Here is a 14,933-nt window from a genome sequence, read left to right on the forward strand (position 1 = left end):
ATTACACCATCCGTACTGCTGTCCATTACACCATCATACTGCAGTACTGCTATCCATTACACCATCCGTACTGCAGTACTGCTATCCATTACACCATCATACTGCAGTACTGCTGTCCATTACACCATCATACTGCAGTACTGGTGTCCATTACACCATCATACTGCAGTACTGCTATCCATTACACCATCAGTACTGCTGTCCATTACACCATCATACTGCAGTACTGCTGTCCATTACACCATCCGTACTGCAGTACTGCTGTCCATTACACCATCATACTGCAGTACTGCTGTCCATTACACCATCATGCTTCAGTACTGCTGTCCATTACACCATCATACTGCAGTACTGCTATCCATTACACCATCATACTGCAGTACTGCTATCCATTACACCATCCGTACTGCTGTCCATTACACCATCATACTGCAGTACTGCTGTCCATTACACCATCCGTACTGCAGTACTGCTGTCCATTACACCATCCGTACTGCAGTACTGCTGTCCATTACACCATCATACTGCAGTACTGCTGTCCATTACACCATCATGCTTCAGTACTGCTGTCCATTACACCATCATACTGCAGTACTGCTATCCATTACACCATCATACTGCAGTACTGCTATCCATTACACCATCCGTACTGCTGTCCATTACACCATCATACTGCAGTACTGCTGTCCATTACACCATCATACTTCAGTACTGCTGTCCATTACACCATCCATACTGCAGCACTGCTGTCCATTACACCATCCATACTGCAGTACTGCTGTCCATTACACCATCATATTGCAGTACTGCTGTCCAGTACACCATCATACTGCAGTACTGCTGCCCATTACACCATCATACTGCAGTACTGCTGCCCATTACACCATCATGCTTCAGTACTGCTGTCCATTACACCATCATGCTTCAGTACTGCTGTCCATTACACCATCATGCTTCAGTACTGCTGTCCATTACACCATCATACTGCAGTACTGCTGTCCATTACACCATCATACTGCAGTACTGCTGTCCATTACACCATCATACTGCAGTACTGCTGTCCATTACACCATCATACTGCAGTACTGCTGTCCATTACACCATCATATTGCAGTACTGCTGTCATTACACCATCATACTGCAATACTGCTGTCCATTACACCATCGTACTGCAGTACTGCTGTCCATTACACCATCGTACTGCAGCACTGCTGTCCATTACACCATCGTATTGCAGTACTGCTGTCCATTACACCATCATATTGCAGTACTGCTGTCCATTACACCATCATACTGCAATACTGCTGTCCATTACACCATCGTACTGCAGTACTGCTGTCCATTACACCATCGTACTGCAGCACTGCTGTCCATTACATCATCGTACTGCAGCGCTGCTGTCCATTACATCATCGTACTGCAGCGCTGCTGTCCATTACATCATCGTACTGCAGTACTGCTGTCCATTACACCATCGTACTGCAGCGCTGCTGTCCATTACACCATGGTACTGCAGCGCTGCTGTCCATTACACCATCGTACTGCAGCGCTGCTGTCCATTACACCATCCGTACTGCAGCACTGCTGTCCATTACATCATCGTACTGCAGTGCTGCTGTCCATTACACCATCATACTGCAGTGCTGCTGTCCATTACATCATCATACTGCAGTGCTGCTGTCCATTACACCATCATACTGCAGTGCTGCTGTCCATTACATCATCATACTGCAGTGCTGCTGTCCATTACACCATCATACTGCAGTGCTGCTGTCCATTACACCATGGTACTGCAGCGCTGCTGTCCATTACACCATGGTACTGCAGCGCTGCTGTCCATTACACCATCGTACTGCAGTGCTGCTGTACATTACACCATCATACTGCAGTAGAGTGTGGAGAGTTAGTGGCCACATTAGCCTGTGTAGATGGTAATCAGCCACGTTGTGTAATTGGGTAATGATGCTTGTCCTCCTACAGACTAGTTTGCATCTATGGGTTCACAGATTGAAGCACTTTTTGGGCACTGGTCTGTGCTGTTTATCTGTCCCAGCCCCTCGTTATCTGAAGATTGCGTGATTGTGATGTGGTTACATCTGTTACAGGGGACATGCCTATGCCTGCCACCAGAAGGTGGATGAAATCAAAGGACACAATCCGCCACCGTCCCCTTGGAGAGATCGGCCAGTGGAAGAATCGCTGCTCCTCTTCCAGGTAAGTAGGCTGTCTTTCCTTCTGTCTTCCCCATAAACACATCCGGGATCATTGCCCCAATATTTTGTCATCTGTGCTCCCTAGGGAATGAGGAAGGGGAAGTTTGCTGAGGGCGAAGTCACGCTGAGGATGAAGATCATAATGGAAGATGGGAAGATGGACCCTGTGGCGTATCGGATAAAATACACCCCTCACCACCGCACAGGAGACAAATGGTATGTCCCAGCATGTTCTCTGCCTACTTCACAAACAATGTGTTGCAGTTTGGTGTTTGCATCCCGTCAAGTGCTGGTTCTGTAACCTCTCAGCAATTCCGGGTAATGACGGGCACATGTATACATACGTTACAAGCTTTTTCAGCCCTCTGTCTGGAGATTGGCATCCTAGATTTCATGTTACTCCAGACAAAGTTTTAGGTACCTGATTAGAATTCAAGCTGATTATGCACGAGTGTGTCCTCACAGGGGAATCCTGTGTGAGCACCGGCTGTCCTTGTGTTTCTCTTCCAATAAGTCCACTAACTAGTATACAAATAGCCCATATGCCGAATGACTGTAACAGTTATACAGCGTATGTGCTGTGTATTGTCATTTATTTGGGAGTGGAAGCTGTCGTATTACTTTCTCTACAGTTGTAGCATCTCTCTATCTATTATATATATATATATATATATCTCAATCGTATCACAGGTGCAGCTTAGTGACTGGCCAGTAGCATTTCTCAGAGGTTCTGCTCCACAAGACGGGGGTACAACAAAACATTGTAAAGAAAACGTTTTCATTTAGATTTGAATGGTGCCTGAAATCCTTTCTCCACAGGTGTATATATCCCACATACGACTATACGCACTGCCTCTGTGATTCCATAGAACACATCACTCATTCTCTCTGCACCAAAGAATTCCAGGCCAGGTAAGAGCACTCACAATCCGTCAGCAGCCAATGAGAAACCTCTCCCCAAGGAACAGCCAATCAATATACTGGACACCCAGCCAAGCTGCAGTAGTTGAAAGGGAGACTCTGCATCACTCAAACCCCCGGTGGTCTTCCATCCATAGATCCCGGGACAAGAACTGATGCCAGAGGAAAATCGTGAGAGATCCAATGGGCAGCGACTGGGTGTTACTGCTCAATTTCACCTCTCGCACAGAACTAATCGTTCCCATCCGTTCAGGGCTGCCCAGCTGGTGGGCTGAGAGTTGCCGCAGCTCGCTTATACTGATTAACCCCTTATGTTCTACATGTGCTTGTTTTAAAACTGTTACTCTATGGCAGGGGCAGCCAAACCTGTCCTCAAGAGCTACCAACAGTTCATGTTTTTCAGGCAACCTGTGGATTTATAGTAGGAAGGAATGCAGCAGGTTTGAAAATGTGACAGTTAGTAATGACTACATCTGTGCACCAGCTAGGTGATCTGGGGAATGTGACAGTTAGTAATGACTACACCTGTGCACCAGCTAGGTGATCTGGGGAATGCGACAGTTAGTAATGGCTACAGCTGTGCGCCAGCTAGGTGATCTGGGGAATGTGACAGTTAGTAATGACTACAGCTGTGCACCAGCTAGGTGATCTGGGGAATGTGACAGTTAGTAATGACTACACCTGTGCACCAGCTAGGTGATCTGGGGAATGTGACTGTTAGTAATAACTACAGCTGTGCACCAGCTAGGTGATCTAGGGAATGTGACAGTTAGTAATGACTACAGCTGTGCACCAGCTAGGTGATCTGGGGAATGTGACAGTTAGTAATGGCTACACCTGTGCAGCAGCTAGGTGATCTGGGGAATGTGACAGTTAGTAATGACTATACCTGTGCACCAGCTAGGTGGTCTGGGGAATGTGACAGTAATGACTACACCGGTGAGCCGTTGGTAGATCTTGCGGATTGGTTTGGCTGCCCCTGCTTTATGGGATCTGGTTTGCAGCCACGTAGATGCATATACAACTATTGTATACAAGAAGGCTTATCTTTGATTTTGTGGCCTGCTTACAGTATACCGTAGTCTGTGGCCCAATTGCTAGAAATAAATGTTCTCTCTATAAATATTTACACAGGCGGTCGTCTTACTTCTGGCTGTGTAATGCGCTGGACGTCTACTGCCCCGTGCAGTGGGAATATGGCCGCCTGAACCTGCACTATACGGTGGTGTCAAAGCGAAAGATTATCAAACTGGTGGAGACAGGAGCTGTCCGGTAAGTGAGGGGTTCATTTGTACTAGCAAAACTTCTCCTGACGTCTCTATTCCCATCTGCATTATAACCACTTCTCCATAATGCAGGGATTGGGATGACCCTCGCCTGTTCACACTGACGGCACTGCGGCGAAGAGGATTCCCACCCGAAGCCATTAACAACTTCTGCGCAAGGGTACGGATGTATTTTTCTGCTCCTTCCTAAAAGGCACATGGCGAGTACCTGCTTCCAGCGAGTAGACCAGACGTTCCGTAGACTTACACTGGGTGCACAGTTGCCAATCTACTGGTTGTGTGGCCTTTTGATTGGGCCGTGTACAGGCGATAGGACTGCGATCGATGTTGTGCAGCATGATAGAATCCGGCACATCTGCCGATAGGCCGCAACAAACTCCAACAATTACATCATTACCGGTTCCTGTGGCCAGGCGTGTTGGGCGCTGGATTGGGAAGTCTGTATGCCCTTACACAAAACCTTACCAATCATTAGTCGGCGAGTCAGCTTTATGTAACCAAGGATAGAACTCGATGTTCTAATCTAATAAAGGCTTGTTCTCATTGTATCAGATGAAGGGCCTGATTCAGGTTCGTCCCCGGTGTATTCACGCTGGGAACCGATGGTGCGGCTCTGAGTATGCTTACAGGTGAATAAAGGCAAATCACTCTGGGAAGCGATGGTGCAGCTCTGCGTATGCTTACAGGGGAATAAAGGCAATTCACGCTGGGAACCGATGGTGCAGCTCTGCGTATGCTTACAGGTGAATAAAGGCAATTCATGCTGGGAAGCGATGGTGCGGCTCTGCGTATGCTTACAGGGGAATAAAGGCAATTCACGCTGGGAACCGATGGTGCGGCTCTGCGTATGCTTCTAGGCGTAGGCAATTCATGCTGGGAAGCGATGGTGCGGCTCTGCGTATGCTTACAGGTGAATAACGGCGACTATCACAGTTCCCGAGGCGTTCACACACAGCGGGGCAGACACGGGGTTGGAGCATGGGGCGTGCCCACAAAAACGCTAGGCGGTTCGAAGCCTGCACGGGGCGACAGCGTCCAGCCCCTGTTCGGCCATCTATGACCCAGGTAAGTCAGCTCGGACTGACTTATCTGCGAGTGGGTGAAAAATCCTTTGATGCTCGGCAACCATCGAAGGATTTTTTGCCTGCCCTGTGTCAGCGAACATATCCATTGGCATGTGCTGGAGGGTCGGTGTTTAAGGGGTCGGTACGCAGCAAATTTACGTTTCCCAAGCCAACCTGAATCCCCCCGAAGTGTTCTAATGGTCTGTAAAGTGCATTGTTGTCGTTTGGGTGACCACAATATGGAGAGGTATGAACTGTGTGGCTTATTATATACCTAGAGAACCTTGCAATATGTGTATGTGAAATGTATTCACTTGCTTATACCAAATGTATTGCATTTCCTTCTGTGCCTTTCAGCCTTGGTTTTACAACAGGCAGATGCGAGTCATTCTGTGGCGAATAGATCTAGCACAGCAGGGATGGGTTGTAGGCAGCGGGCCAATCCAGGGCTTGCTCTATAGAAGAGCCAGTTTGAAGCTGTAGTTAAACCTCATCAGTCTTCATGGTCTGTTCTCTTACACGTAGGTTGGGGTCACCGTTGCTCAGACAACGATGGAGCCTCACTTGCTGGAAGCCTGTGTCAGAGAGGTTCTGAACGAGACGGCCCCCAGGGTAATGGCTGTGCTGGAACCTCTGAAAGTCACAATCACTAACTTCCCTGGAGAGCAGGTGAGCCTGACCGCGCCGATATCGCCATTCATTACTCTTACGCTCCAGTCCTGTCACCTAACCGCTGGTTTCCTCCGACAGGCAGTTGAAGTCAAGGTTCCAAATTTCCCAGCTGACGAGTCTAAAGGTTTTCACACCGTTCCTTTCTCCTCAACCGTTTACATTGAACAGACGGACTTCAGAGAGGTAAGTCACACTGGGCGGTATTGCTGCCTGGTTTGTCATTTACTGCGCTGTATGCTAATAGCACAGGGACCAATAAAGATCACAGATAGATGGGATCCTTCCTAGATTGGAGGTAGGCCGGCAGAGGCTATTAGTGTGGAAATAAAAAATTATTGTAGTATTGTGTGTGATCAAATCTAATGTACAGGGTTATCAGTCTCAAAATGTGCAGTCTAGATCCCAGCCACAAGGTGGCAGTAATGTATAGTGCACATGTTCTGTTAACCATAAAATCTATAACATGTATTTAACTATTGTCTTGTAGGTGATGGAGAAGGGGTATAAGCGTCTGACCCCTGACCAGTCTGTAGGTCTCAGACATGCCGGCTATGTCATCTCTGTACAGAACATTGTAAAGGTAAGTGTGTGGTCTATTATGGTGTTCAGTCCAGAAGCACTGGAGGAACCGGTGCAGCAAATTCAATCAACCGTTTCACAATATTTCCACTGAAATCGGGACCTTGCGCCTCATGAAAGCTACATAAGCGGGACACATTACAGAATAGAGCAAAAAAACATCCAGTGGTTATCAGTAATACCCCTTTCACACCAAGTCAAAAAAACACCCGGTCAGCATCAGTGTAAAAGGGGTAGCTGAAAAAAAAAAACACTGGTCCATTTCCCTGCAAATCCTACCCTGGTCCTGACCAGGGTGGAACATGGGGAGGACCCGGGTGAGGGGCAGTGTGAACGGGTATGCCGGCTCCCATTTACAGCAATGGGGGAGCCCAACATCCTGACCACAGCATCTGCGGTCAGTATGGAGGTTGGGAGGGGGGCGCACACAGGTTGGGCGGGGGGCGGACAGGCACACGTTCACATCACGGAGGGGGGCTAGCGGTGCACGGAGGCTGGGAGAAGCCCAGCAGCTTCCCTTGGTGCTGGGCTTGTCCCTAGCACGGCGATCGGTGATCCCGGCGCTTGGAGATGATGTCATGTCCAAGTGGCGCCCAATTTACACTGCAGGTCGGCACCGTAGTGTAAACAGGAAAAATCCGACCTGGATTGGAACGCCTTTCAGACATACTACCCGGGATTTTAAACCCGGTACAATCCCCGGTTTTTAAAAATCCCTGGTCCATTGCTGGTGCGCTGGGTAGAGCTATTCAGACTAGTCCAGGGAATATGCGCATGTACGTGAAAAATCCAGAGTGTTTTGCATATGTATGAAAGGGGTATACGTTTCTGAGAACTACTGCCTTTTCGCTTCTCTTGCAAAGTATATTGTCCAAGTACCAGGCTTGTCTGTATATGTGATACCTCTAATCTGTATGAAAACTAAGGCTTGCCCTTCCTACTCCTTGTATTGTTGTGTAAATACCTCTAGTACTGTGCATCTTCCATTTTCTTCCATTTATGGTAGTTGCTTTGCATGGCAGAAACCCCTCTGCAGTTCCTGTAACTGTTGGGACAAGAAGCTATGCTACAGTGTATCAGTGAGATTTCCAAAGCAGGGACACCAACTGGTCCTCCGCTACTTCACATCTCACACATGGTCTACGCCTGGTCCTCCGCTACTTCACATCTCACACATGGTCTACGCCTGGTCCTCCGCTACTTCACATCTCACACATGGTCTACGCCTGGTCCTCCGCTACTTCACATCTCACACGTGGTCTACGCCTGGTCCTCCGCTACTTCACATCTCACACATGGTCTACGCCTGGTCCTCCGCTACTTCACATCTCACACATGGTCTACGCCTGTTCCTCCGCTACTTCACATCTCACACATGGTCTATGCCTGGGCCTCCGCTACTTCACATCTCACACATGGTCTACGCCTGGTCCTCCGCTACTTCACATCTCACACATGGTCTACGCCTGGTCCTCCGCTACTTCACATCTCACACATGGTCTATGCCTGGTCCTCCGCTACTTCACATCTCACACATGGTCTACGCCTCGTCCTCCGCTACTTCACATCTCACACATGGTCTACGCCTGGTCCTCCGCTACTTCACATCTCACACATGGTCTACGCCTGTTCCTCCGCTACTTCACATCTCACACATGGTCTACGCCTGGTCCTCCGCTACTTCACATCTCACACATGGTCTACGCCTGGTCCTCCGCTACTTCACATCTCACACATGGTCTATGCCTGGTCCTGCGCTACTTCACATCTCACACATGGTCTACGCTGGGTCCTCCGCTACTTCACATCTCACACATGGTCTACGCCTGGTCCTCCGCTACTTCACATCTCACACATGGTCTACGCCTGGTCCTCCGCTACTTCACATCTCACACATGGTCTACGCCTGGTCCTCCGCTACTTCACATCTCACACATGGTCTACGCCTCGTCCTCCGCTACTTCACATCTCACACATGGTCTACGCCTGGTCCTCCGCTACTTCACATCTCACACATAGTCTACGCCTGGTCCTCCGCTACTTCACATCTCACACATGGTCTACGCCTGATCCTCCGCTACTTCACATCTCACACATGGTCTACGCCTGGTCCTCCGCTACTTCACATCTCACACATGGTCTATGCCTGGTCCTGCGCTACTTCACATCTCACACATAGTCTACGCCTCGTCCTCCGCTACTTCACATCTCACACATGACTACGCCTGGTCCTCCGCTACTTCACATCTCACACATGGTCTACGCCTGTTCCTCCGCTACTTCACATCTCACACATGGTCTACGCCTGGTCCTCCGCTACTTCACATCTCACACATGGTCTACGCCTGGTCCTCCGCTACTTCACATCTCACACATAGTCTACGCCTGGTCCTCCGCTACTTCACATCTCACACATAGTCTACGCCTCGTCCTCCGCTACTTCACATCTCACACATAGTCTACGCCTGGTCCTCCGCTACTTCACATCTCACACATGGTCTACGCCTGGTCCTCCGCTACTTCACATCTCACACATGGTCTACGCCTGGTCCTCCGCTACTTCACATCTCACACATGGTCTACGCCTCGTCCTCCGCTACTTCACATCTCACACATGACTACGCCTGGTCCTCCGCTACTTCACATCTCACACATGGTCTACGCCTGGTCCTCCGCTACTTCACATCTCACACATGGTCTACGCCTGGTCCTCCGCTACTTCACATCTCACACATGGTCTACGCCTGGTCCTCCGCTACTTCACATCTCACACGTGGTCTATGCCTGGTCCTCCGCTACTTCACATCTCACACGTGGTCTACGCCTGGTCCTCCGCTACTTCACATCTCACACGTGGTCTACGCCTGGTCCTCCGCTACTTCACATCTCACACGTGGTCTACGCCTGGTCCTCCGCTACTTCACATCTCACACATGGTCTACGCCTGGGCCTCCGCTACTTCACATCTCACGCGTGGTCTACGCCTGGTCCTCCGCTACTTCACATCTCACGCGTGGTCTACGCCTGGTCCTCCGCTACTTCACATCTCACGCGTGGTCTACGCCTGGTCCTCCGCTACTTCACATCTCACGCGTGGTCTACGCCTGGTCCTCCGCTACTTCACATCTCACGCATGGTCTACGCCTCGTCCTCCGCTACTTCACGTCTCACACATGGCTACGCCTGGTCCTCCACTACTTCACGTCTCACACATGGTCTACGCCTGGTCCTCCGCTACTTCACATCTCACACGTGGTCTACGCCTGGTCCTCCGCTACTTCACATCTCACACGTGGTCTTCTACGCCTGGTCCTCCGCTACTTCACATCTCACGCGTGGTCTACGCCTGGTCCTCCGCTACTTCACATCTCACGCGTGGTCTACGCCTGGTCCTCCGCTACTTCACATCTCACGCGTGGTCTACGCCTGGTCCTCCGCTACTTCACATCTCACGCGTGGTCTACGCCTGGTCCTCCGCTACTTCACATCTCACGCGTGGTCTACGCCTGGTCGTCCGCTACTTCACATCTCACGCGTGGTCTACGCCTGGTCCTCCGCTACTTCACATCTCACGCGTGGTCTACGCCTGGTCCTCCGCTACTTCACATCTCACGCGTGGTCTACGCCTGGTCGTCCGCTACTTCACATCTCACGCGTGGTCTACGCCTGGTCCTCCGCTACTTCACATCTCACGCGTGGTCTACGCCTGGTCCTCCGCTACTTCACATCTCACGCGTGGTCTACGCCTGGTCCTCCGCTACTTCACATCTCACGCGTGGTCTACGCCTGGTCCTCCGCTACTTCACATCTCACGCGTGGTCTACGCCTGGTCCTCCGCTACTTCACATCTCACGCGTGGTCTACGCCTGGTCCTCCGCTACTTCACATCTCACGCGTGGTCTACGCCTGGTCCTCCGCTACTTCACATCTCACGCGTGGTCTACGCCTGGTCCTCCGCTACTTCACATCTCACGCGTGGTCTACGCCTGGTCCTCCGCTACTTCACATCTCACGCGTGGTCTACGCCTGGTCCTCCGCTACTTCACATCTCACGCGTGGTCTACGCCTGGTCCTCCGCTACTTCACATCTCACGCGTGGTCTACGCCTGGTCCTCCGCTACTTCACATCTCACACATGGTCTACGCCTGGTCCTCCGCTACTTCACATCTCACACATGGTCTACGCCTGGTCCTCCGCTACTTCACATCTCACGCGTGGTCTACGCCTGGTCCTCCGCTACTTCACATCTCACGCGTGGTCTACGCCTGGTCCTCCGCTACTTCACATCTCACGCGTGGTCTACGCCTGTTCCTCCGCTACTTCACATCTCACACATGGTCTATGCCTGGTCCTCCGCTACTTCACATCTCACACATAGTCTACGCCTGGTCCTGCGCTACTTCACATCTCACACATGGTCTACGCCTGGTCCTCCGCTACTTCACATCTCACGCGTGGTCTACGCCTGGTCCTCCGCTACTTCACATCTCACGCGTGGTCTACGCCTGGTCCTCCGCTACTTCACATCTCACGCGTGGTCTACGCCTGGTCCTCCGCTACTTCACATCTCACGCGTGGTCTACGCCTGGTCCTCCGCTACTTCACATCTCACGCGTGGTCTACGCCTGGTCGTCCGCTACTTCACATCTCACGCGTGGTCTACGCCTGGTCCTCCGCTACTTCACATCTCACGCGTGGTCTACGCCTGGTCCTCCGCTACTTCACATCTCACGCGTGGTCTACGCCTGGTCGTCCGCTACTTCACATCTCACGCGTGGTCTACGCCTGGTCCTCCGCTACTTCACATCTCACGCGTGGTCTACGCCTGGTCCTCCGCTACTTCACATCTCACGCGTGGTCTACGCCTGGTCCTCCGCTACTTCACATCTCACGCGTGGTCTACGCCTGGTCCTCCGCTACTTCACATCTCACGCGTGGTCTACGCCTGGTCCTCCGCTACTTCACATCTCACGCGTGGTCTACGCCTGGTCCTCCGCTACTTCACATCTCACGCGTGGTCTACGCCTGGTCCTCCGCTACTTCACATCTCACGCGTGGTCTACGCCTGGTCCTCCGCTACTTCACATCTCACGCGTGGTCTACGCCTGGTCCTCCGCTACTTCACATCTCACGCGTGGTCTACGCCTGGTCCTCCGCTACTTCACATCTCACGCGTGGTCTACGCCTGGTCCTCCGCTACTTCACATCTCACGCGTGGTCTACGCCTGGTCCTCCGCTACTTCACATCTCACACATGGTCTACGCCTGGTCCTCCGCTACTTCACATCTCACACATGGTCTACGCCTGGTCCTCCGCTACTTCACATCTCACGCGTGGTCTACGCCTGGTCCTCCGCTACTTCACATCTCACGCGTGGTCTTCTACGCATCATCCTCCGCTACTTCACATCTCACGCGTGGTCTTCTACGCATCATCCTCCGCTACTTCACATCTCACGCGTGGTCTTCTACGCATCATCCTCCGCTACTTCACATATCACTCATGGTCTATGCATCGTCCTCCGTTACTTCACATGTCACACGTGATCTACGCCTGGTCCTCCACTACTTCACATGTCACGCGTGGCTGGATTGTCTGGTCCTCTGTTTCACATATTACACGTGACCTTGTGTAAATGACGGTTCTTCTACTATGGCTTTTTTTTACTTTTATATTTTCATTTTGTGGTTCCAACCAGTGATCCTATGGTATATTGTTAAATTTCTTTCATTCAATTGAATTGGCCAGTGAATAGGATGCCTCACAGCGACCAATTGTGGTTACTGTGGAGTTAACAAAGGATTTCCAATAAATCAAGATGAATCTCTTTGCGTTCGTGTCACCGCATACAGATGTGTCCTCGTACTCCAGTCCATTTTGCGCTTTATGGTGCGAGGTGCCTGATGTGATTACTGCGCTTTGCATTTTTTCCTCCGTTTGTTGCTTCTACTTCCACAATCTCTGGTGCCGGCCAATAGCGGGGATGTACAACCGTGTTCTACAGAATGGAAATGTGTAAGTGTCTTGGGGTTGCAGCTGTGTGCTACAGTATGGTCACATGGACTCGTACCCTCCGGGGATAAGGCTCTCCCTGTAAGAAGCAGCATTGGGGGTATGGCCACGTCACACAGTCTGTGCTGCACTAGATGGGGCTGTTTTGCGTGATATGAGGATATGTGGACACCCCTGTATTCTGCACGGTTCTTAAGACGATTGTCAAGTATTTCTTCAGTTCTAAGGCAGTAGCCCTGTGCGGTCATGTTGCCGGCATTCAGTATACTGACGCTGGAACTCAGGATGCTGACGTCCGGATACTGACAGCCAGCATTCGGAACGTAAGTATGCCGAGTCAAGTGAGTCCGGCCGGGGAGTGGGGGGGGGATTTGGTTTAGGCACTAGTGAGAGGGCTTAGGGTTAGACTATGGGGAGGGGTTAGGTGACGTAGTTAGGTTTAAGCAATGGGGTTTGGGGGTTAGGTTTAGGCACTAGCCAGGACGTTCGGTTTAGGAGACACGGTTAGGTTACTTAAGGAGCATGTCGGGATTCTCCCAATTGGGATGCTGGGATATACATATGTTATCCCGGTGGCATCCTTAGTGCCGGGATATCCCCTGTGCAGAGTGTCTGCCTATCCACCCTAATACAGAGTTTCGTGCATCCGCACGCCCGACTGTTTCATAGGGGTCAACGCTACCAGTGCGCACTTGCATCAGCCCTTTCGGGTAAGAGCTGCACCTATCAAGCAGTAATTACAGGTACGCTCCGTTATCCTCACTCAGACTCTGTTGCCTCAACACAACCTTGATCAGCCCTCTCTAACTGCCCACCCGTTACACCCGTTCAGCTGCAGGTGGAGTGTTCCCTGGTGGCACCTGCAGATTGTTCGCTTGGCTACGGAGCACGTGCAATGGGAAAAGATTTACACACTCCACTCTCTGCCTTAGGTTCCGAGCAGAGTAATGAAACATATTCCGGCTTCTAGTGGAACACGCGCCACGTACTATGCTATGAAGTGCTTGGGGCCTTTCCTTAGCAGCCGTACATCTCTGTATTTGCCTTGTCATTTGTATAGGATGGGAATGGGAAAGTGGTGGAGCTGGAGGTGACCTGCATGAAGTCCGACGTGGCTGAGAAACCCAAGGCGTTTATACATTGGGTGTCTTACCCTCTGGTGTGTGAAGTGCGTCTGTACGACAGACTGTAAGTAGCGCACACACATGTGGTGGCTCTGCACACGCAGATAAATGACAAACCTAAACAAATGTCGTCTTGTTTCAGATTCTTACACAAGACCCCTGAAGACCCTTCTGAAGTTCCTGGCGGGTTCTTAACCGATATAAACCCTGTAAGTTGTCAAACTAACCACAAAAGCGCGTTTCAGCAGTCCAGGACCACGTGTGATATTTTATTGTATAGTAAAACCTACTCCTGCTTATAGTCAATATCAACTATGATATCCAAATAGATCCCCCCCCCCCCCCCCCCCCCAGCCTCAGATCTACATTAGTCTGTGCAACCAAGAGGGTCTCCCCCCCCCCCCCCCCCCCCCCCCCCCCCTCCCAAGCTGACGTTTCTGGTGCAATATCCTAAAAACACAACTGGAATTTATTATAACGCATTCCCAGTACCTCTATACTGCTGACGAGACTGACTACAGGGGTCACCCAATCCCGCCTCGCTGCAGACCGCTCCGGTTCCTATTAAATCCTCTAATTTCCCAGATGCTATTAAACAGCATCGGAGGCAACACAACAGGTTACGTTTTCCAGACTTCATCATGGTTGTGCCCGAGTTCCCTCCTAACATTTCCCCAGTGCAGCCAGAGGATGGGACCGTGCCCAGAAAGTGAGGCTGTCCCTTATATAGACACATTACTGCCGATGTATCCTCATACAACCAGCGTCTGTGCATCATACTGAGTGAGATGATTAGAACGATGGAGATGTTCAGCGGTGAGGAGCAGGGATTTGGTCAGCATCCTGGCAGTCAGGATCACGGCAGTGGCATCCTCCTCGATGGAGGAATTCCGGTGCAGTCTCCTGCCTGTTAGTTTGGATGCCGGTGATCTAACAGGCAGGAGACTGCACCGGAATTCCTCCATCGAGGAGGATGCCACTGCCGTGATCCTGACTGCCAGCATCCTGATCGCAAGTATGTGGGGCGGGTGAGCGTTGGGTTCCAAAATAGGGGGAAGGG

General features: G+C 51.0%; 1 protein-coding gene and 1 non-coding gene across 2 annotated transcripts in view; both read left to right on the forward strand.

The window, feature by feature from the left end:
- QARS1 (glutaminyl-tRNA synthetase 1) overlaps positions 1-14,933 on the forward strand; it is a 59,319-nt gene that overhangs the window by 42,212 nt on the left and 2,174 nt on the right. The window contains exons 13-22 of the mRNA XM_083155566.1: positions 2,106-2,214; positions 2,299-2,429; positions 3,033-3,125; positions 4,269-4,406; positions 4,493-4,580; positions 6,010-6,153; positions 6,235-6,339; positions 6,644-6,736; positions 13,810-13,937; positions 14,016-14,082. Coding sequence (XP_083011692.1) covers positions 2,106-2,214; positions 2,299-2,429; positions 3,033-3,125; positions 4,269-4,406; positions 4,493-4,580; positions 6,010-6,153; positions 6,235-6,339; positions 6,644-6,736; positions 13,810-13,937; positions 14,016-14,082 — 1,096 coding nt within the window. The remainder of the gene's footprint in view (positions 1-2,105; positions 2,215-2,298; positions 2,430-3,032; positions 3,126-4,268; positions 4,407-4,492; positions 4,581-6,009; positions 6,154-6,234; positions 6,340-6,643; positions 6,737-13,809; positions 13,938-14,015; positions 14,083-14,933) is intronic.
- On the forward strand, positions 3,234-3,367 carry LOC146030127 (small nucleolar RNA SNORA14). Its single transcript, XR_014455630.1, has one exon. It is a non-coding gene; the product is annotated as a small nucleolar RNA SNORA14 (small nucleolar RNA).

The sequence above is a fragment of the Crinia signifera genome, chromosome 8, assembly GCF_055691185.1.
Source record: "Crinia signifera chromosome 8, ASM5569118v1, whole genome shotgun sequence".
Classification (NCBI taxonomy): Eukaryota; Metazoa; Chordata; class Amphibia; order Anura; family Myobatrachidae; genus Crinia; species Crinia signifera.